Source organism: Apus apus, chromosome 8 (assembly GCF_020740795.1).
Source record: "Apus apus isolate bApuApu2 chromosome 8, bApuApu2.pri.cur, whole genome shotgun sequence".
Taxonomy (NCBI): Eukaryota; Metazoa; Chordata; class Aves; order Apodiformes; family Apodidae; genus Apus; species Apus apus.
In genome coordinates, this window is record NC_067289.1 from 9,072,452 (window position 1) to 9,096,791 (window position 24,340).

The 24,340-nt window shown below is 36.7% G+C and overlaps 1 protein-coding gene across 1 annotated transcript in view; it reads right to left on the reverse strand.

Annotated features, from left to right (window-relative positions):
- Nucleotides 1-277: 277 nt before the first annotated feature.
- The window catches only part of CUL3 (cullin 3), a 51,851-nt gene continuing 27,788 nt past the window's right edge, over nucleotides 278-24,340 (reverse strand). Inside the window, exons 4-16 of the mRNA XM_051626253.1 lie at nucleotides 20,049-20,209; nucleotides 18,671-18,785; nucleotides 17,113-17,341; nucleotides 15,487-15,632; nucleotides 12,453-12,629; nucleotides 11,225-11,395; nucleotides 9,698-9,805; nucleotides 7,013-7,137; nucleotides 6,589-6,685; nucleotides 6,245-6,379; nucleotides 3,579-3,765; nucleotides 2,335-2,480; nucleotides 278-1,656 (exon numbers count right to left, since the gene is read on the reverse strand). Of these exons, the coding sequence (XP_051482213.1) occupies nucleotides 1,525-1,656; nucleotides 2,335-2,480; nucleotides 3,579-3,765; nucleotides 6,245-6,379; nucleotides 6,589-6,685; nucleotides 7,013-7,137; nucleotides 9,698-9,805; nucleotides 11,225-11,395; nucleotides 12,453-12,629; nucleotides 15,487-15,632; nucleotides 17,113-17,341; nucleotides 18,671-18,785; nucleotides 20,049-20,209 (1,929 nt within the window). The 3' untranslated portion in view covers nucleotides 278-1,524. The remainder of the gene's footprint in view (nucleotides 1,657-2,334; nucleotides 2,481-3,578; nucleotides 3,766-6,244; nucleotides 6,380-6,588; nucleotides 6,686-7,012; nucleotides 7,138-9,697; nucleotides 9,806-11,224; nucleotides 11,396-12,452; nucleotides 12,630-15,486; nucleotides 15,633-17,112; nucleotides 17,342-18,670; nucleotides 18,786-20,048; nucleotides 20,210-24,340) is intronic.

A 24,340-nucleotide genomic window follows, 5' to 3' on the forward strand; every position in this document is an offset into this window, starting at 1 on the left:
AGCACCAAGGACAAAGCTGTCCTGTCACAGATATCAACACCAGTATCTACTGATGCTACAGTAAACCACCACCATGTATTTGTTCAATATAGCTTAGCAAGAAATGCCCTAACAGTATCTTAATACTCTACAAGTAAGTTTTTTTTTCAGCTCCAGCTCTACATACCAGGAAGCCCCTCTCAGCTGTATTTTTCAGTGGCTATGGATGAAAGCAATGTGAAGCAAGAAAAAAAATAGTTTTGAATTAAAAAAAGAAAAATAGCCCTGTAATCTCAGCATTGGGAACTCAGAAATACTGTTTAATAAAAACTCTGCAGTACAATGCACACTTCCAACCATTTCCTTTTATGAGAATGATGATGCCACTAAACTGCAATTTTAGGTCTATTTCTGCAGCATACTGACAAGAAGAAAAAAAGTTCTAGGGTGAGAACTAAAAATTTCATTACAGTAACATTTTTTTATTGCATGTTTAAATGCATTTTTAAAAACAAATTGTGCACACGCTGGCTTCACTTTAATCTCCTGAAATATGCACTTATGATGGGAAGCCCTGGGGCTACAGATCCATCTACTGTGTTCATTAACAAACTATAATCCCAGTATGTTTCCCCAGGGGACAGTATTTAGTTCCAAGATTGTCAACCCTGTACTCTAACACACTTGAATTGTGTACACTAAATCCATTTATTTTAAATTTATTTTGTCTACATTTAGTGAAATAAAAACATCGCCCTGTACAATCCACCATCAGCAGTGAGTACAACAGCAAAGATTATTATACAGTTTATACACACTAAAATATTTTCCTTTTTCCTATAAAGAAACCAAAACAAACCTAATCAATATAGAGTTTAATTTAGAAGAACTCAACTTACAGAAGGGAAAGCCAAAATTATTACGGTCTTTTCTGAGCCCCGAGAAGCTCCTGATTCATGTTGTTGGAACAGTGAGTGCAGCTGGAAGAGTGAAACATGCTCAAGTTGTCTTCCTGGGTCTTCAAAAAATTACCAAATATTTAAATTAAACATGGCTAGTTAAAGTAACATTTGAAGCAGAGCAATATAACTGGGAGTTTTGCCTTACCAGTTGTGGTTTCTTTAAACCCAACTTATACAATGCGTGAAGTGCTAAGCATCACTACAGAAACACATTTACATCAACACTGAAGATCTGGGGAAATGAAATTCCAACAATTTTATTTTTTTTTTAAATGAGCTGTATTTTCTAAATTTGTTTTTATTTCTCTGTTTTCATACAGTATTGAAAACAAACGCGGCACATTCACATTTTCCCGAAGAATTGTAAGGATGATCTCTACAGGGGTAACGTTGGAAAGCCTGAAGCTCAATCAATTGATGTTGAAAACTCTCAAAAGGAGTAAAAGGCTTGATCTGAATGGTCTAGAACATGTACTGCAATTTAATAGAAGAGATGGTCGTCTTAATATTCACGATTTAAAAGAACTTCCCAGTTCATGCGAAGAATATAGTCCAAGAATAAATCCAATTTTCTGAATGCATTTTATGCTACATAAGTGTATACTTTACGATCCTCAGGTGTTCGTGCCAAATATTCTCTCTCAATAAGTCCTTCAATACGTTTTTTAATAACAACTGGACTTGGTAAGAATCTGGCCTTCAGCTGCTGAGTTACCTAAAACATAAGATCAAAAACAGTTATGTAAGATCACAGGGCAACTAAGATCACCAAGTATCCTAACTGACCAAAATAATCAGAAAAAAGATATTTAGGTAAGGCTGGCTACAGTCATGAAGCAGACTGCAAACTTCTGACAGTTTTTTCTCCCCATCAGTTGCTTGCTCATTTTTGGGTACGATTTGACCATCTACAGAGGCACAGCCACGGTCTGAGAATCCTCTGAATTTCACAGCCCTGAGGAAAGAGTGGAGAATGTGCTATTCCTGAAGCTGTCAGAACTCAGGAGCTAAGAGAGCACCAGGACTCACACATTCTGCTAAGAGCTCAAACCTCTCAATCCAGGACCCAACAGTCAGTAACAAGATCAAAGCGGAAAATAATTAATGTTAAGTACAGTGGTTTTTGTTGCCATAGTTAAAGGAATTTGATAACATCATGATAGCACTAAAAGGAAAGTCATATATACCTATAGAACATCCTAAATTGAAGAGTAAGGATTCAATGTCTCCAGACAGACAAGGAGAAAAAAAAAAAGAAGACAAAAAGATAGATTAAAGGCATCCCTCAAAAGCCTTTCAGAATCATGTCAGTAAGAGCTGTGTAATTTTCATGAATTAACAGGAAAAAGAACAAGAACTCTCAAGTCAGTATCTAAACTGTGTACAGACATACCTCTGCTACTAGCACATTGTGTTGCATCTTCTTCCTAGATTTCATTATTCGAACTATAGCAGCTTCTATCTCATGTTTTCTGTCGTCGTCTACTTTCTGCCTTGTTTCTTTCCTTTCTGGATCAGATTCTCCTTGTTTGGCAGCAACTTAAAGAAAAGAAAGAGATTTTTAAGTACATTAGCAAAATTAAAATTAATTTGGTGCTAGCTTCACGATTTATTTCATGTAGACATCAAGTTATATTTTTCTGAGTTTTGACATTCTCTAGCGATCTTTTTTACAAGCAGCCACAAGAACATATTAACACTTTCTGGTGTATTTTGATAGCAACTGACAAGGTAACAATCTGTTATTTAATTATTGCTATGTTAAAATTTGAACAGTACTCAAATTGGATTACAGGCACCACCAGCCTCCACACTTGCATTGAGTATTTCTGTCTTTAAAACATAAAATCAATTAAAATAGAAAAAGGATCGAAAGTTTACTTTACAAGTTAATTACTTTAAAAATTCACCAGTCAGAAGAAATAATCCAGCTTTATCCTCTCCAACTCAGCTACATTCTTTGTATTCTACTCTCCCCTTCTGTTTATGCTTCACTTCTGTCCTTATGTCTAGGTTTTCTTACCCAGTTACTCAAGTGTCACTACAACCAAGTCCTCCTGCCACTAAGAATTAATCTTCCAAAATCCTCTATGAAGTGTACCCACAGCTATGTCACAACTCAGAAATTATTTCCAGAGAGCTTTCTAGCCAAAACGTATCAACATTACTTATGCATAACACAAAGCAGCACTTTGATGAGCTAATGAAGTAGGGTACTGTACTGAACAGCCTCTCTTCTTTGTTAAACCCAAATCATTGCCTCCAAAAACTTTTAGCTTCCTGACACTTGGAAATGGCCATTGTACCATGGGCTAAGAACATCACTAAATTTCACATCAGTACAGCAACTTATGAGGCAATTTTCCTATTTCTGAATCAACCAGTAGCAAATTTCATTTTTCTATTTAATTTGAACTTCATTTCTCTTTCAACATTTCCTTTTAAGAGACAATTAAAAATTTTGTCAAGAGAAAGGACTAAATGACTTCCACTCTTTTCTGAGAATTTAAATTTTCATTTTGATGCAACTAATCAAGAAAAAAATACACTTGTTTGTCTTTTCACTTGTTTGGATATTATTTGACATTTTACAGCAGTTTCCAGACTGCAAGACAGCAAAATATAAATCTCACTTACCCGTCTGAATCTTGACTCTGTGTAATTTAGATGTAAACTGATCATTCACTGTGAATATATGTCCATTTTCTATTTCTTTAGATTTAGGCTCTTTTGTCAGAACACGTTGTGTTGGTTTGCCACAAGCAAGGGACTGTAGGGCTCTAACCAGTTCTCTTTCAGGGATATCAGTTTCTTGCTGAATTTCCTAGAGAAAAATATCTTACTTAGTTCATGGCCATGGCAGAAGTAATAATCATGTTTTGCAAACAACAGCACTGATTGCTTAAAATGTCCACCTTCAAGCATCAAATAATACTACTATGACAGCTGTGAGATTTCAATGGTTAGAATTAATCCAGCAGCAAAGTCTCAATTTGTACTATGCAAAATGATCCACCTGAGTCAATGCAGACAGTAAATACTGTCAAGTAAACAGTCACCATGAGCTGAAAACAGAATGAATAACCAGTTGTTTAATTTCACTGAGAAAGCTGAAAGAATGTGTTCACTGTCTCCAGTGTTTGCTGAACAAGGTGAAACCAAACCTTGTAAGTTAGTGATGGAAAACATCCACGATGTTCCCAAGCATTCCTGACAAAGAACTGCGTAAATGCTTTTGCATTCAGCAGCACTTTTGAAAAGATCTTGACAAATGGAAGCAAATAAGGTCTAGTTTCACTGTAACACAGAGATACTCTAGATTAATTATACCTCCTTCCTGAATGACCTGAAACAATTTAATTACAGCCCTGATGTCCTTGGTTAGGACTTTTCCAGGTGAAACACAAAAAACCCCACTACAGTACAGCAAACGTATGAACTTTGAAGAAGAACGTTGCACCTCTGTCAGTATTGGTAAAAGGTCAGCTGAGAGCTGCTTGGTGACCAGGAGTTTGTAAGCAAGTTATACAGGATGCAGAATGATGTCTTAGTATGCTCCAGAGTAGGACAACTACTACTGTTTCCTCAAAGCTAACTTGTTTACTGAGCTCCTGTTCATTAGAAGTTCACTTTAGCCTTATCTCTATCTTCTTCCTTTTTCTAGTTTGAGGAAGCTGCAGATGATCTCCAATTTCAAGTTCCGATTCAAGACTCTTGTAGGACCTTTAGAAACTAAACAAACTAGCAAATAGAAAAAAAAACAACCTCACAGACATTAACCATCCACAAGAGCTGTCCCTTTCCCAGCACTCCCACCTTCAGCTCCAAGACTCGTATCAAGCTCTTCCACGGTCCCCATAAATCCTTACTGCTCATGGCACACAAGTCAAACTGAGGACCTTGAGACTAAGAGCAGCAGTAACAACTCCCAGAGATCAGAGAACTAAGATCTGTAAAGTACTATAAAGAACTTGTTAAAAGTTCTTTGAACAGTACAGCTGTGAACCTGTAGTTAGAGAAACTATTTAGAACTGTATTTTTCACTGCTCTAACAAATATTATTTATTCATACATAGGTGAGGCCCAATTTCAACAAAGAAATCAAAGAAAAAATCTGTCATATCCTTCTGTGTTTTTTTTTCTCCCCTAAAGTATTCTGCAGAGAAGGTACTCAAGACTGTAATGCTCCTGCAAAAGATTTCACAGCACACAGGACTTTCAGTGCTACAAAATCTTTTTCTCAATTATGAGTAGTTTAAGAGCCCCTTATCAAACTCTGCCTTCCTTCATGCAAACTGAGACCATTTCAAAGAAAGATTACTTATAAATAGGCTAGAAGTCTACCAAATAAGTGGAAAACAAAATCCAAACAAAAAAGCAAAGGACAACTACACACAGCACAATCAAAAGTAGATGAGAAAACATGGAAATCCACTGTTTCAAACCGCGCCCATAGGGCACTGATAGTAGAACAAAGTTCTTCCGTTATCAATGGGTAAGCTTTTATTTTATAAAATCTGAAGTTGTTACAAATGTTTGTTTGCTTACTTAAAAAAAAAAAGATATACTATTTTCATACTCTTGATACTTTACCTTTTAACAGGCCCATAGAAAGCTGTGTTGAGATCTGCAGATCTCAAGCTGCTTCAAGGCTGCAAATGCTCTCTCCAACAGAAGATAATGTCTAAACCAAAACTATTAATTGGCATTAAGACCACAATGCTCAAACCTCCTAACACAGGATCCTCTTGAACTCCCAAAGGCTGCTTCACCATCACCGATCAGGTGACCACTTGAACCTTTACCAGCAATGACTTAGTTAAGAATCTACCTGGACTTTTCTCATTGTCCTTTCTGGCTCATCAGCTCAGAAAAGGGAAGAAACTTCTTTGATTCATCCTACAATTCACTCCAGTCTGCCAATTTAACACTTGAGTGTTTCAGAAGTAAGGACACAAAACCTCCTCCACCCTTTGGCCTCCAAATCCAGTTTCTCAAAGATAAAATGAGCAAATGGAGCCACCTGCTGCATTCCAGCTTCAGCTCTTCTATAGCTCTATGCCCTAGGAATAATCAATGTTATCAACTCTCTTCAATATTTCAGAAAACTTCTGTGCCCAAATAACTTCCTCCCCTAGGACTGCTTCCCAGGTGCATTGCTAGTAACTTGTTTCCTGTATTTGTTGGCCTGATCCCCACTCAAATAGAACAAGAGACACCTAATCTTCAAAGGTCTATTCAAAAGGGCAACAAAGTGCCTAAAACAGTTATTTAAAATCAGATGAGAAAACCACAATGCTTACCTCAAATGTGTATTTTTCTCTGTTGTTAAAAAGCATTAATATTGTCATTTGGAAGGTGGAGACCTGCAAGATGTGCTTCCGTGTATTTGACCCTGTTACTTGGGCACCTCCTACGCCAACCTCTGAGCCGTCTTCCTATTTTAAAATAACAACATTACTATTAGATTATTCTCCACTGCAAAACAGTTTACCTTGGTAAATGGAAGTTAATACATAGCTATCTAGGAGATCAGTCCACACAACTGATAGAACTGCATTTTATAAAATTCTGAAGTTGTTACAAATGTGCATTCGCTTACTTAAAAAAAAAAAGATACAGTATTTTCATAGTCTTGATTCTTTACCTTTTTAACAGGCCCATAGAAAGTGGCATTGAGATCTGCAGAACCCATGTGATGCTGGAGTGTCAGCTGCCGCCCACTGTGTTTGGCTAAATAAAACCTGTAACATAATTGAATTGAAAACTTAACACATAGTTCACATTTTGTATCTAAGAAGAAATCCTTTTAAGCAGTTAAAAAGACTTTCCATAGCCATTAAGGACATTAAGAAATCTCTAACTCTTGCATTCTTTTTCCCCTTAACTCTTATTAAAATTCTAACTAAAAGCTCCCAAAACCTCCAGCCTCATGATGAGACTATTCCTTTCTACAATTCTGACACGAACTGAAGAGCAGCACGCTATCATGTCTCTAACTCTAATGGTAAAGCTAAATTTAGAAAGTTTCCTCTTAAAACCTCTACCCAAAAATCTGTTTTAATACATACCTTCTAAATATTTCAAATGCATGCCTGGGAGCTGGAGGGATGTTGCACTTTGGTGTGGCTGACTGAGTAGGCCAGTAACCTGTCGTGAGGACCCGCACTGTAAGATCAACACCACCTAATGAGACCTATGGACAATTGGAAGAAAACATCCACTATTTTAAAGCAGGATCATGTTTCACCATTTTTCTTTATCAGTGTAGAACATACGGAATTTTTGCAAACTAAAAAAATACACATATGTCTGTAAACATTCTTTTTAGAAAGCCAGACAAATGAATTTATCGCTATCATAGCAGACAGTACAGCAAACATCCTCCACATTATTGCACTCTGGCATTTAAAAGTTTATAGAATTTAACAAAATAAAATTCTTAACCAAGAATGAAATGTCTGTGACTATAAACAGAACTTGTAAATGCATGTAACAATTCTTTCTAAATAGGTTTTTTGATGACATACAGGAAAGCCAAGTTGCTAAGCAAATCAGTTTCAAAATAACAGTTTATAAATTTATTCTCTGGAAGCAGAGAGTAAATACTAAATATCAATGTGAAACCATAGGGAGCTTTTCCTGCAATTTACCTCTGGACTGCAATGAAAGCAGTTACTCTTTTTTACACACACAACCTAGCAGCTTACCCTACAGACAGCCATTACCATAAATACTCAGCACTAGTGAGGGAAGTGCTGATCTATAAAGTAGTTCTGCTAGCAGGTAATAAACATCTGTCTACTACTGAGGCATAATCTTCACTAGGTATCTCAGCTAAGATGATTATTAAACTGACTCAGCCCTAGGAGGTGTAACTAATACCTTCAAAGGACATGTTATGGACAAGAAAAACCAAAGCATACTACATCCAACTTGCTATAAACCTAACACATAGAAATAAAGCACAATGTATTTTACAAGGTTAAAAACTGTCATATGAACTCCAACTCCACTACTGCACAGCAGTATAGCATCTCTGTGTTCTATGAAAGCATTTCTGTACTGTGCATGTTAAATTCCCATGTGCATCAATGAACTCATGCCAGGAATCTAGCCAGACCAGTGACAGGCTGCTTACACAGAAATCCCTTTGACTGAATTTCTTTAACATTTAAGAAGAGTAATTTGCATAAGTATGCAAACCCATATGGTATGTAAACCCATATAAAGTTTGTTCTGTTGCCAACATTACTGCTATGCTTTTAATTTTGTATCACCGGCTTCTCAGAAGAGAAATTCAGAGACCTAGTTAGACACAGTAAACTAGTTATGTTACCTAAAAAAAAGGTTCAGCTGTTTTTTCCCTCGAATCAAAGTGTATGAAAAGGCCATCAATGAAGAAAGATACAGAAAATACCTTCAACTGGAACTCAAACATCTTAGTTGAGATGGCAATTGTTTCCCCAATTATTTGGTCTTAGCCAAACCAGAAAACAGCATTAATTTGGAATGCCTCACATCATACATAGCACTGAGTTTATGACTTGAAAACTTCAGAAATTTCATTAAAAGGCTGTGACTAGGCTGACCAAAAGGCAACTGTCAGGCAAACTGCTACTCCCTTGCCAAGAATAAAGATGAAGTTTCAAATAAGGCCAAGCAGACTATCTGTTAACATTTTAACTTCATCTTTTTAGCTTTATATAGTTAAAAAAAAGATAGAGACAATATTTATTAACTCGCTCATTATATGGCTGCTGTGTAAAATACACGAATCTTGAACACAAAGAAAGTCTCACAACCCACCTAAAAAAAGGATGATCTAGCAAATTTTTCTTGAAATGAATATTTCAAGCTTTCTACAAGGAAAACATGACTAGTCCTAAAGAAAAAAAAAACAGTAGTAAAGCTGCCTGTCCACAGACACCTTTATATCTATCCATATCCTCTACAAGATTTTCTGAAACCACTTGGACAACACCCCATTCTTTCACCCATGACGATTCACAGGATGCTGGGGAGAAGACTGCAGCTGACTGCTCCGAGGCAGTGAAGATTTCAGATCATCTCGTGCAACCAGGGACACCAGAGTACATCCCTGAACACATTTCTGACGTTTAGATTTCTGAAACCGATTCAAACATGCTTGATCATACAGACTTGCTTACCTGCAAACAGGGTGCTACTTGGCTATTACATAGTATTAAGCACTACTGAGAACCAGTAGAGAAAAAAAGTGTTTAGAGCAAGCAAAAGTGTATCCCAAAGCAGAGGCGAACTTCGTTATGCGATCTGCCAGAGTTCCACTTTCACAGCACGGTGTAACACTTCTTGATCGAAGGATTAAATTCCAATTTGGCCAACTGAGTAACCCGGGGCTGGGGAGGGCCCAGCGCGGGGCTCCTGCAGCCGGCGCGCTCCCCCTGGCGGCGGCCGCGCTCAGCGCCGCGCCCCGCTCCGCGTCGGGCAGCGCGGCGGGACCCGCCTGGGGAAACGCGGCCACGAGGGGAGTTAACACAGGGTTTTACGGAATGAAATCGGCATCCGCTCAAGCTTTGAACTGACTGTTAGCATTTCCCGAAATACAGCAGTTCGTAAGGTCAGAAATACAGTAAGAGAATCACTTGAGCAGGCTGACAAAATCCTTCCTTCCACTCGCATACGCTAACAAATCAGAAACCACGAGCCTTCCAAAAGACCTAGTTTGCACCGCAGGGAAAAGGACAAGCACACACCCACTCCCACGCTCTTACCCCGGTCGCCTGGAGATGCTGCCTGAACTCATCCATCGTTGTGTTTGAGATGCTCATGTCTCTGAACATGCCTTCCAGTTTAGACGTGAACTGACATCCACATTCAGTCTAAAATACACAACACAACTTCTTGTTACGAAAGCACTATGAAAGCACTGTGAAAACAGAGCTTCTGACATGTGAACTGCAAGATTAATGGTCAGTTTCTAAATCTCAAAAATGGTATTTCTGTACATTTGGGTTAACCAGGGTTCCCACCTGCATAAAACCTTCAGAACTTAAATTTCTTATTTAATATAAGGATCTAACAATACACATACCAAAGCTTGCTTTCCTTATCTTTCCTCCACTATTTTATTTTTTATTTCTTTTCAGCTTGCTATCTCATAATAAACAAAAATAAATAAAAATAAAGATAAGAAAGCTTATCAGAACAAGGAAAACACTTTCACCTGCTTTCTTGCACGATACTATAAAGGGAAATGAACTTTATTTGTATCTGAAAAAACCCCTGGTGTCCCAAGAGTGTGTAATTTAAAATGTTTACTGCAGACTACCAAGTAAGGTGACCAGACCTTTTGAAAATGAGGGATTGAAGCATATATTGACACGTGCACGCATACATGCACTTCAGTTGCACATACAGGTCTTTCTGCCTATTTCAAACACCTACTTTGACATACATGGTAAAGGGAAGCATGTTAGCCTCAGCACTCTTAACATTGTGCAAAGCCATTAGAAAAGAGAGCAGTTCTGACCATCTTGCAATGGAGAAGTGGAGAATTAACTGGGAAGGAATCAGTATCAGTAATCTGGAATGAATACTGGTAATTTGGAAAAATCTGATGCAAACAGCACTGATAGAAAGCAAAGGTCAAAAATTAAGATTAGTGAAGTTTGATTTTAGGATCAAACCACTCTGGTTGGGAAGCTCCTTAGCCATTTATTGCTTAGGAAGGAGCTGCACTGTAACACACTTCAAGGATTTTTCACCTTTAGGCTTCACTTTCTTCTCCATCTCTTGGTCTATTTAATCAGTAAATTGAACCAATTATGGAAAATGTGTTTCCAGACTCTGATTTGAAGAATTTTTTTTCTTAATCTATCTCAAACTACTTAATCAAATAGGAACTGAGCATTATCATCAGTCTGTAGATGGAGGCAATTAGAAAACAACATATAAAAGAATTCTACTGTGAATAACAAAATCTAGGATACAACAGTCTTCAAATCCAGTAACTAGATAACAGTTGTCATCTTATTTAAACAGTCTTAATTAATTTGGGGGAAAAAAAACCCAAAAGACTTTTTTCTAGACTGCTCTCTCATCACAGGTGCTTTCCAGTACTTACTTCCATTTACTTCCACAGAATTATTCAGAAAAACCTTTATTTTCTGTTGGGGCTTTAAAATTTTATATGCATTTAACAGCAATCAAGATAGGTTACCTATATATCCCTTATGTAAAAACAGAATAAACTGTATTTATGAAAAAATGAAGTATAGAGTATGCAGATACTGTCTTACCTTTAATTTGGATATCATATTTTTCTCAGAGTCATCTGAAACACTCTTGTTTGTCAGAAGTCGTCTTGCCAAGTGCTGCTTGTAATAGCGTTCAAAAACATCTTTCTCTTGCATAAACCTAAATAAAACCATTGCCTTATCCAATATAGTTTCTACTTCTTGCTCTGTTAGCTGGAAAAGAAAGAATTTTCTGGTTTTAGCATTCCAGCACAAGTATCTTATGCAACCTAAATACTTCAAGTAATTCACAGCAAGCATATGGTCTAAGTTGCCTATCAAAAAGCCAACAACTGGACCAACATGTGAATGACAGAGCCAGAAGAATGCTGCACAAATTCAAGAGTGGAGAAACAAACATCTAAAACGAAGGAAAAAGCAATTGTGAGGGAAATGGCAGATGATGGACAGGTAGAATGGCCGGGTAAACATAGTAAAAGTTCCTGGATAAGTTTTTAAATATTTTTTAAAAGCACAGATGGAAACAAGTATTAGGAATATGAAAAAATAGCTTGGAATGAAAGTGTTTAAGTGATAAGACTCTTTTTGCAGTCTGTCTAGTGCCATCAACCAATAACATGATTACTTATTTTATAAATAAATCAAATTTACTATTTGATTCCCAAAGTATAAGATGCATGCAATATTATTCAGCTTTATTGCATCACTGAAGCCTCAGATGAACTACCCTGTCCAGTTCTGGGTGCTGTAACTCAAAAAATTTCACATAAGAAGCTATGAGGTAAGACTAAAGGAAACAGTTGTACTTAAGCTAGAAGAGACATATATGGTAATAGTCCTCTGATATGTAAAAGCAGTAAAAGAAAAGCAAGGAAACCATTCCCCCTACCCAAGTGAGTTTATTTCCAAAAGAAATTACTAGATATTGAGAATAAGAGCCAAGCTATAAATATATTTAAGAAACTGATATTTAAGAGATTGAGGGAAGGGAGCTGCAGAATCTACTGCAACTGAATTTAATTTTGATTAATCTGCCAGAAGTCATACTGCTTCAGAAATGGAGGACAAACGACACATCTTGGAATCTTCTTGTGCCTTGTATGTTCACATACAAATTGTTAGGACCTCAGATGTTCTACATACACTTTTTTTCAAGGCAGTATTGCCATTTATCTTAATACAAAAATAATCCTTAGAAAAGTAGCTTAATTTAATTTAATCCAAGTTTACATAGCAAAGAGCATGATCTTTTAATTTAATTTATACTTACTCCCTTCACTCCCTTTTTCAGCTTATCATCAATAAATAATGAGAGGTACTCTGGAGACCTAGAGTTGAGGTTGAGGAAGTACTCGAAGTCACCCGCAATAGTCTGTTTGAATAGACGATCATTATTGAAGGATTCTTGAAGAAAACGGTCAAACCTACTCTTCAAGTCCAGTAAACCCTGTAAAAAAAAGAAAAAAAAAAAGCAAAACCATCACTGATTTGAAGCTGTAAAACACTAATAACAGATAAAGCTGCAAAGAAGGCCATAGCTGTCATGAGAGATTTTGCACAGCTCTTTATGGTTCAGCATTATTAGGAAGTACCTGCAATTCCATTTCTATTTTACATATAGCTGCCATAAATCTCTAATAGAAGCAATTTTCAGATAAACTGGTGAAAATACTGGTCTCCAATACTGGTGAAGTTTGCTGTAACAGGATACTCAAAGATTAATACAGTTTTTTAATCACAAGCTGGTTTATCGTATTTTCAAATCCACAACTTAAAAGGAAGGATTTGTTGTACTTGCTAAGTCTTTTCTATTTCAAGTAATCTTGACAAAGCCACAATCATAAACACAGGATGTGGAAAAGATGAGGCTAAATATCAGGGCTAAACACCCATTACCTGCATTCTTATAGCTACTAACCAACTTTTAGGAAAAAATACTGCAACAACAGGCCTCTTCTTGTTAGGTCTCCTTAGTCCCTCCTCTAATTTCTATTCAAGGACATGTCCTGTACTATTTAGTTGCATGTTTCTTACTGGTATTTAAGAGTCACTGTGAGCATATGAAAATTACATACAAGCAGTACCTCCCCAGTCATCACAGTATGAAGTTCACAGGCCTCAATGGGACCACTTCCTCTGAGCTCAATCACCAGATTCTTAGTATCATTTTTAGGCTTTGTACCATCTCCATCCAGAGTTAAAAGAACTGAGTGCAAAGGGTGGAAAGCACCTTAAAAATCACTTGAGCACCTTGTTAAGCATACATATAATACACACAGGGTTCCGACATAACTAAGACACCATTTGGAGGGGGAATAAAATCTCACTTGAGAGTTAAGTTTCTCATGGTTAATGACTGCTCACAAAATCTGTTCAGATTAAATGATCTTGAAGCTGCAGTTTCTTAAGCAATTATTTTTATGTGGTTACTTAGAGAAGCCATTCAAGAGTTACTCAAAGAGGTACTAACATTTCTTAGGAACTCACCATCTCACTTAAAGGAATGGTCTTTAGACAGGTTAATTAATGTGTATTAGAAATTTTAAATTCAAAGTAAATTCAACTATCTCTCTCTTTACCACAGTTAGCTTACGTCTCCTCTCCAGGAGTACACCATCTGAACAGCCTGGTGTTAAACAGGAAAAACTGTCAGTACCTTAAATTACAATGGCATTTCAATATCCCTTCAAATCATTGTAAGTTGTTTTAAATCTGATCCCCTGGCAATGCTTTTCCAACCAGCTGGCCAAATATGCTCAGTGTTTGGTGATGTCATTGCAGAAGCAGTGCTGGACTATGACAATGTTTTTTTTGACTTGAGGGTATAATGTACTTTCCTTGTCTGCTACTTAAGTCCTTGGAAAATTCAGATGAACATGGCTAAGATGAGAAGAGCGAGGTGGTTTCTCAGTTCACAGGTATTTTTCTCTTCTTCCATCATGTCAACAGAAGTGGAGGATAACCCTATTTGGGGTGGCTGGGGTACACACTAATGAGCTAAAAGGATGAGCTCTGCCAAAGCACATGCAGTATCACTTCAGCTTCATTATGCCATTGGCTTTCGAGCAGGAAACATCAACAGCATCTTTATGTTTTTAACTCTCAGTTAAACTTTTTATTATACTCCTTTAGGTCCATCAGGATTTTAAATAGTGAAAGTTTCTTCAAAGCAATTGAGATACTTATTTTCCATACACTTTGCCTTTAAAAAAAATAAAACAATCATACCACCACAAAAAGCATTAAACCTCACAATTAAACCTAATAAATTTCAAAGGGCATTCTCATTGCTTTTTAGCAATTCCTGGAGATGTCATTCTTGACCAAGCTTGGTAAGACAATTGCTTCAGCATTGCCAGAGCAGTAATTATCCAATAAAAAATGTCTATACTCAAATGGCTTCTTCTAACAGTAACCAGTTCTAGCAAAAGTATTGATTTCAAACAAAAGAGCAGAGATGATAATAGACACTCAGTAATACATTTTTCATAAAGACCAGACTACACACTTAAAAAACCCAAATGTTTAATGAGTACACGCTTCCACAGTAAGTGTAACACATCTTCCAGTTATAAAAACATTTCCTTAAAGTTCATTGAACTCTCAAGACTTAATGTGCAAATTTAAAATCATCTTCTAAGAGACAATGGGAGAGAAAAGACGACAAATACTCCTGAAATGTATTTTGTGATCTCGATAAATTAATGGTACACATCACTTCTAACTGCAAGACTGAGAACAAGAAGGAACACTTATCTTTTAACATGCAGAAGTCTTCTGTTTCTCAAGGAGACCAAGAATGAAGCAAGTAATTTGTTATGATTTATAACAGGTTCACCTTCCAAGTCATAGCTAATCCTGTCTTGAAACACTGTCATGTGACTTTTGTTTCAACAAACATTGATAGCTAGCATTACATAATATTAAACAAAACAGACACTGTAAAGCTACTTGCCAGCAGACGTACTACTCACTCTGGAGGTAAACACATTTAGGATAATCCAAGAAGTTCCCAGCAGTTAGATAAATATTCAGTTACCCTGTATATTGTTTAACAAAACATCTTTCAAAAGTGCAGAAAACAGAGCACATACTTTCCAAGCAACTTAAGCAAAAGAGGAGCTCTAAACCTGACTGAATATTCAGAAATTTTACATTTTAAACAACATTATAAATGTAGCTTATTAATAATAATAATAATAATCCCCTTTGAATCAATATTAAGGTTCGGCTTATCAATCATTAAGTTAACTGCTACCCTGGGGAACATGTGAAAGACGGAAGAAAATGAAATATTGAGCTACCTGAATGTAGTCAACCGGATTCTTCCCTTCTCCCTCTTCAGAAACTAGTGCTTTGCCTTGCTCTCTCAGGTAGGAGCTCATGCACTCACACATCGTCTTTAGGCCATTTGGCACACGGCTAAACAACTTGTACATGCAAGCAAGGTCTGGAAACAAGAATGAGACATTATGCAGGACGCTCTCTCTTGTACTTCTCTAACTCATGCATCTCATAGCAAAAGACGACAGTAAACGTTCTGCCACTTCAGTCACAAAAAGCATCCCGTAACAGCTCAGTAGAATCTTGACATGGTGACTGCAGCAGCCACAAAAATAAAGATTGCATTCAATTATTCTAAGTGGGATATAGCATAGAATTTGTTATTGCTGATCCCCAGGCCAGCAGAAGTTGATGCCTGTGCTAAAGAACAGTGCACTTCATGTTCTCCAGTGGTATTTAAGAATCTAGTGCTCAAGATTATCATGCCAAAAATCAAATACTGTATTAAGAGTTTTAAGAACAGTTTGAGTTAAAGCAAGTTAAAATATGAGTTATAACAAACCTAAAGAGATGCTTGTTTCTATATTAAAAACAAAAACTGGTAAAAATTGGAGTTTAATCCCTATTTGTCTCGAAGTCAGCATTAAATTTTATAATACTTTAAGTGGCAGCTTAGGTTAAATGTGGCTTTCCAAAATAGCAGTTCATCCTTGGACACTTATGTGAAATCTTATCTTCACCATGCAGCAAATATCTCCTCTCTAGTATTTAACTAAATCAAACCAAGGCCTGTAAGAGTTAAACTAATTCCTGTATCTTATGAATACCCTTCAATATCCTTGTATCTTCAGCCTGAAGGTTATGTTAACTGGATATTAAAGAAAAAAATGTTAAGTATAGTACCATCACTTTCCAATACAGTAATTGTCTTTTATTTGCTCACTTTGCCACTCTATCACCTAGTAACTGTGAAGCTGCTTTAATGAACAAAGGCCATTAATCTAAGCAGCAAGTCTGTTCTCCATTCTCACGGCTTCAGCGTTAGCACTGATTTCTAAACAGAGACAGTACAATCACATGCTTCTTTATGCTGCTTTAGAAACTTATGTTCTGTTTCTTTCCATAGTAATTTTCATTCAGTCATTCTGTCCCACATTAACCTTTATTAGGGAAAACCAAATCAAGCCAATTCCATCTTCTTCAACCATTTTGATAAGCTGCTTATCCTTTAAAAACAGCTACTTATTTCTGCAACAAGGCTCAAGAGCTGGTCCTGCAATACTTCTACTAAATTAAGTAATTTATTAAGTAATTTTTTAAATGACTGCCTGTGGGCCAAAAAACCTCAATACAGCTACATACTAGACAATGAAAGTAATTAAAAGGTTCATAGAAAAAAAGTAACAAAGACCACTAATGAAAAAGTACTTCTATCTGATACTAAACAGAAACAAGCTATACATGTGGGCTCTATTTTAAAAACCCTCTAAAAGTCTCTGAAGTAGTACTTCTCAGATGTTTGAGAAACAGAGCTGAAGTGTTTTTACAACTCCACAGGAATGCAACATTAAGCTTGACTTATCCTATGTTTAAAAACAATAAGGAGTATCGTAAGCATTTCTGTCTCCCATTTGATGCAGTCTTACCTTCTGTCTTTCCATTTTTCAGCATATGAACTAGTCCAGAGTTCTCCATTTCCACTATAGTTTTCATATGCTTGGAAATAAGTTCCCTCTCAACAACTTTCACAATCGGTTCTTCTGTTGTTTTATCCAGACAATGCATCACTCGTTCTATTTCTTCATTAATTCTAGCTTCTACTTTCTTTATATACACGGAAGCACTGTTTTCAGCTAAAAATTTCTGACTTTCCATCTGTTATCAACACAAATTAATACATTAGACTTTTTTTTTAAAGGGGAAAAAGGAAACATACTAGTTATTTCAGATCAACGTTTAGAAGCAAGTTAAAATCAAACCCTGCATGTCCAGGAAGAGAACATTATATCTCCCAAGATTTACATACATGCTTAACATAAAATAAAGGTTGTGTTACATACATAAGGGGGTACACACATGACTATAGTATTTTTCACACCAAAACAACCTAAGCCAACTTAGTTTCCTGTTACCAGCTAAAGGTTTAGCAACAGGTCAAAAGAAAACTAAAGGATGGGGAGTGGGAAGAGGCAAAAATTCCTTTCAAATACCAGTTTATGGCACATTTATGAGTTGTGAGCGTCAACACTTCTCATTAATGATAATTCTGAGCACATTAGTGCACATGAAGCTGTGTTTATTCATACTGGTCAGCAAAGCCTTTTGGAGGAAAGCTTGGCGTTTTTTAAAGGCAGAGCCAAGAAATAAAACTCAAATTAATTATTTGTTCTTAATTTTATGTGGCACCAATGAAAAACAGAATACAGTATCTTTTAAATAGTTGTCCAACATATGCTTCTGATTTTGAAAGAAGTTTGGAGACTAGAGGACATGACAGTCAATCCTGCGTAAGAACCTGCATAAGAACTGGAAGGCTGACAAATTATCTTATCTAGATATCTCGTAACATGCTTTTACAATTTCTATCCATTTGCAACAATACATGAGCATAAATACACTTGACAAGGATGCAACTGGCTTCTTTTTTTCCTGAAATTGTCTCACAAAAAAAATATTCAGGAAATATTTTAAAGGTGTTATTTAGTGACTAGTCAACAACTAGACAGCCACTTGGATGTACTTCATTCCTCGACTCACTTCATTTTATTACCAAAATTAACTCATAAACATAGAAATTTTGAAGGAATCAAAGCTTCCTCAAAGGCAGTTTGATAGGCAGTCTCCCCTCTTCATTCCCAGCCTAAAACAGTTTCAACCTTTCATGCTATTAGTAGTTAAAAAAACTGTGGCTCTGATAGGGAGCCTATCTCCAGGGATAGATTAATTTGCACAAAATAGCCCAAAGGAGGCACAAGCTTAGCATGGTGATTACGTGTTATTGGTCCCCATACCTCAAAACTACATTCAAATGATGGTCATTCTGTAAAATTTGTGTTAATTTTTCTGCAAAGTTTTTTTTTTATTATTTAACGGAGATGGATTATACTAGGCAAATAAGCAGCAATTACTTAAAGTATCACCAATTCTCACAGTTTCAGGCACTTGCAACAATATTGCAAATACAACATTACAAGACTGCTGTACCTGAAAAAATTCTGCAGACATCTCCAAAAATGGAGCCTCAAAGTCTTCTTCATAGACTGATCTTCCTTCAAGACCTAGAATCATTAACATCTGGCAAGCATTTCTTATTGCGCCTCTGCCAAAAAGTAAGTTGTTAACAACTTCAGAAATCTACGTGTTTTTAAAACAGAATACACAGCAGAATAACAACTCAGAACATATTAACTTCAATAAAATATAGCAATAGCAAGCCCATCCTAAACCTGGTACACAGTAAGTTTTCAAGAAGATTACAGGTCCAAGACTGATTATTTTTGTTCTAAACTGAGGAACTGACAATGTTTATTGATGACTTTAAATACAATGCTAGTGAGGCAGGCCTCACTTTCTATTAACTCTGAAAACTATTAAGAATATATTTCAACATACAAGAAAACAACAAAAATACTACTTCAAAGAAAACTTAAAACTGTACATGTAAATTGCAATTGAACAATTCAAAACGACTGCACAGATGAAGCTGCTGTGTGAAGTCTGGGGTTTTGCTCAGTTGGTTGTTTTTTAAAAAAAATTACAAAACCCACAACATGAAAATGTATCAGTAAGTTAAGCACTTGGTTAGGCATTGAAAAACACTAATAAAATGTGAAAACAAAAGAACTGTATCCAGGAAAAAATTCCACTTTCTGGCAGTAGGGGACAATACACAGCTGTTGCCAGGGAGTATTCTCCTCAAAGTACAAGTTGGGCAATCCCAGACACAGAACTGCAGCCAAAGCAGCCTGGAGCTTACACAGCTCCACACCCATGAGCTGTTCTGAAGCTGGAGATGCAAAGGAAAACATGCAGATTTGAAGTTACTTCAGCTGCAGTATTTGCAGTGTGTGGCACAGAACTTCATATCTACTAAATAGGGAACAGGTCTAAAAACCCAGAGATGCAACTGAACTACCCAGAAACTGATGGATCAAAACATCAAGGAAAAGGAAGAGAAATACAATTAAAAAAGAAAACTTAAAAAAATCCCAAAACACAGGTACAAGAAAATGAAACAATCTGTCAGTACAAAGGAAATACCGGGCAGTAAGAGGTAGAGAATTGTCAAAACTCTGCTTTATAACCAAACGCTCTGACATGAGGCCATAATGGAGAGATTTAATGTAAGTTTTTATTAAAACCACAAGATAAGTATTGAAAAATATATTAATGAGCTTCCCCATTTACCATTATGCTAAACCTTATTATACAAAGAAATGTATTATTCCAGATTGTGGATATATTTTACTTATGATTAGAAATGCGGCCTTAAGTAACGTTGTATGTTCTTAATTCACTCTTACAAATTGACAGGTATTATTCATTATTTGCAACAGAAGATGGTCACTTACAAACATCTTACCTATCTACAACTTCTCCTTTCCTTTCCCTTGCAATCATATCCAGCAGAGTTTGCCGCAGGTGATCCCTAATGCAGCCATATCGCACAACCTGGTCTCGAAAAATAATCAAGCCCAAATTGTAGACATTCTCCACGTTGTTTTGTTGCACGTACACACGGTCCTACAACAAAGGCACACACAGCAAGAACATTTTTAAATTTGGTATCTCCATGCTACTCAAAATTGCATGAGATTGGGAATATTGCCACCGTACAGAAAAAAAAATTAATCATCTTTCTCCATAAAAAGAAATGATGAATACCTTCAAAATTAAAAAACGTTTCCAAAAACTTCATTTGCACAGAAAGTCTACTTTGCTTAAGAGTGTAAGCACAGCATTCCCACCACTCCTTTTAGGCAGATTCCCCTCAATTTTCAGTGAAATCTCCTGAAGTGGAATAGTTAGATGAACAGAAGAAAAAATAAAAGCCAAAATGAGAACAGTTACAATCAAAACATTTATGGATTGGTACTGCAAAATGGTACATAAAGATTTCTGTTGAAGAACACCCACCTCACAAATTCACTTTCATTCAATTTGATCAAATGTCTTGAAACTTTGTTATGTTTCAATAAAATTGTACTTGTATACACACACCCCAAAAAAGAAAGGAGAGAAACTGCACTACTTATGTTTTGATGGGGTTTACAGTCTATCTCCTTACATAACCTCAGTCTACAGGAAGAATCAAGCGCCTCAAGTATCCACTATCCCTACACTACCTATGTTCACAAATCGAGCCTGATCCTCTGAACAGTTTTGCAACTCCGTATAGCTCAAACACTATCAGAGCTGACTGAGACACTACTGAGCACAGACCCAAGTTTCTTACTGCTACCTGCAGAAATGCTCCAAAAATGTCTCCCCTTTTCTATTCCTCTCTCCCAACTTAGAGCTCTCTAGAAAAGGAAGACTAATAATAAAGTTACTAGCGGACAGAAAAATAGTGTATTCACTTAATATCCAGTACTGCCATACCAGGTAAGACCATTTAAAACAATATTCAGAATAGAACGATGGAGTTTCTATTTCTCAGATGAGCAATGATTGTTTTCATTTCTGTCAGGGCATAATCCACTCATCTAATGTAACAGTCTGGGTAATTACTAAAAATACTACTTTACTACCAGTTCAGCCCCAGGAATTTTTGTACCCACTCACAAATTGACTGTGTAAGGTTTTCTGAGAATTTATATATCTGTAACAACAACAAAAAAATCAAATTCTATGAAGGATGAAGGTCAATGTTTGAAATTGAGTATAAAGATAAGATCCTCCACTGTTTTAATCAATTATCTTATGTGTTTTACCACACTCAGGACTGAAGTGCAAAGTTACTCAAACACCGAGAAAACTAAACTATTAAAAAGACTACAGAAATAAAGATTACAAAATTTTAAGTTCATATAAATTCTGCACTTATAAACATCAGAAGGAGCAGACAGCACACCCTTTATTAATTTAGCAGCTGAATTTATGTCGCAAAATTATTCATATGCTAATTATATGCCAGATTGCCACTTGATGACCAGAGGAAAGAGGAACATTGGGTTCCACAATTCACCAATGATTCCACCCACTCCCTTCAGACTGACAGAATTTAATTAAAATGAAAAAACCAAGATGGGAAACCAAGATGAAAAATCAAGATGGGAACAGGTCAGATATGCCTGCTCCTTGGCTCATAAAGCTAGCTTACTTTTGCCTCAAAGCAAAGAGTTTACTAACTGGTCTCACAAAATCAGTGTAGCAACACCGGTCTTGATCTTGTATATTAATCTATTTTTTCTGTTATTTAGAAACAGATTATTTCACTCCCTTATTTACACACTTGCATTAAGAACAGAAGTAAATGTGACTCTAAAGTAAGCTTTTCAAAGAGATTAAAGAGAAAATTAAAAAGTAGTGTGTAATACACCATATGACTTGAGGAGAAAAGACTGTTATTTCCTAAGAATATTCATACTGCTGAAGCACAGGCAGCAAGGTATCAAACTGGATTAAAGCCATGGTCATGACTCATCTGCAGAGCTTCTATGATGGCACTGCCATTATGAAATGAAATAGCAAGTGCACGAAAAAGTCTTCTCAATGTAACAGCAATGCCTCTTCACCCAACAATACCCAAATTAAAGTAGCAGCATTAATGCTTCTGATGCTGCTGGTTTGCTTACCCTTGGTAACAGATCACTTTCACCATTTACTAGAAGCTCTCCCAACATGGAAAAAAAATCTTAAGAGACAAGACGACCCATGTAGGATGAGGTTTGACAGACAACTCTACATGCTACTGAACAGCAATCACTTCCCAGAGAAGCAACAAGTGCTTAAAGGTAAAAGTAACTCAAGAGACAAGGGTAGAGTTTCAAACAGCAGTTACTCATTAACTACAAGGCTGGTTAACGCTGCAGAATAACTCTGATCTCAACTAAAGCATGTTACCTATCATACAATAACACTAGTCAATTTTTTCCCATCTCTGCTTGAATGCACTACCTGGATGGTGTACCTTTCAGACACCGCTCTGTGTGTGTATATATATATATCAAGTGTCTTTGATCCTAGATCTGAACATAAAAACACCACTTCTCCCTACTACCTTGTGTGTAAGCCATAAACAATGGTAGTCATATGCCCTGAGGTGAAAACTCAACTTCACTGTCACTGCTGGCCTAAAAGAAGATGCAGACTTCGTGCAGCCCAGGGCTGAGATGAGAATGCTCTGCCCTCTGCAACACACACGGCTGTACTTGGATGACGCAGGAATGCTCAGCCCCCTGCAACACAGCTGTACTGGCAAGAGGAGCTGCTCACCTCTGATACTACTATCTGTGCGCCTGTGCTGCATCCAGGGGTGTGACTGCTGCCCTTGCATACCTGAAATTGCTTTACATTTAGCAAGTACAGGTATCGAAAAAGGGACACCACAGAATCCAGTATAGCCCAGTTTCTGTAAGACATTCCAAGAATACTCGCACTCATGTAGCTTTAAGAGAAGACTGAACAACTGCACCTCCACTGCTACTGTTACCAACAGTAGCTAAATAAGAACTACAGTAGTTATGTTTACCTAAGTTGCAGCTAGAGCGAGACTGAATTTCAGGTATGCCCACATGCAGAACATTGCTTTGCTACTTCAACATGTCTTAGCACATGACTCAACACAGTGAAGACGCTACTTAGGACATGACTTCACTGCTTTGATATACCTCTGCTGGCTGCAGACAGTGCCAGAAGTTTTCAGAGAGCATTACATATCTTCTGGCATTGATTACTGTAGCCTGAACACGCACAACAGGAGGAGGAGAGCTCGTGCACATATACTGCAAAATACAGCAGAACTATGTAAATTTGAAATTATGTTGAGGAAACTTAGAGCACCTCAAAGTTCAGATTTGCCTTTGTGGTGCAATTCCAGGTTGCAAAACCCTGCACTAGAACTACATTATATAACAGACCTGAAACCAAGCAGGCTTTTTTGCCAGACAGCAACCATGACGCAAGGTAACACTTTGTTTAAAAAGCAACTATAAGAAAAGCCTTAGGAGTCCTTGTGAAAGAGGTTTTGCACATCACATGAAATCCTGCCATAAACCCCAAACACCCAGTATTCAGATTATTAAGTATCATAACAATGCACCGATCTCATTGTACAAAATAGATCTTTTTTAGAAATGTACTTATTTGCATATATTAGAAGTGGCAAAACTAAACAGAGGAAAGAGATTAAGGTGGGTTGGAGAAGTGTTTGTTTTGACTTAGATCATGTGGGAGCTAGTGGGTGGAAGTGAGTGGAAAACAAACATGGCATTAAAAGAGTGGTGATTCAAGATGTACAATCACCAGGCTGAAGCAAGAATTTAAGAGAGTAAGAATAGAAGTCAAGGTTATGTTCAATGTTTTACTTTCACTGTCGTCAGACTGTGGCTTGTTGGGTACCAACAGGTACATTTCCTGAAACTTATGTGTAAGTAATTGGGACAGACTACAAAGTAAGGGGAGAAGGACTGGGTTATCTTTTATTTAAAAACATTGTAATTGCACATACTTCTCCTGGTGGAACACAAGCATATCAATTAACAATCCCTGGTGACTTGAGTTTATACAGTACTTGTTTTTAAGAAAAAAATATTTGTAATGTGAATTTTATTTGCTGTGCTTGAATAAAAGGTATAAACAACTTCTGACATCAGCACATCACTGTAAAACTACATTTCATTCAGACTCAATGTCATAAAAGAATAAAAAATA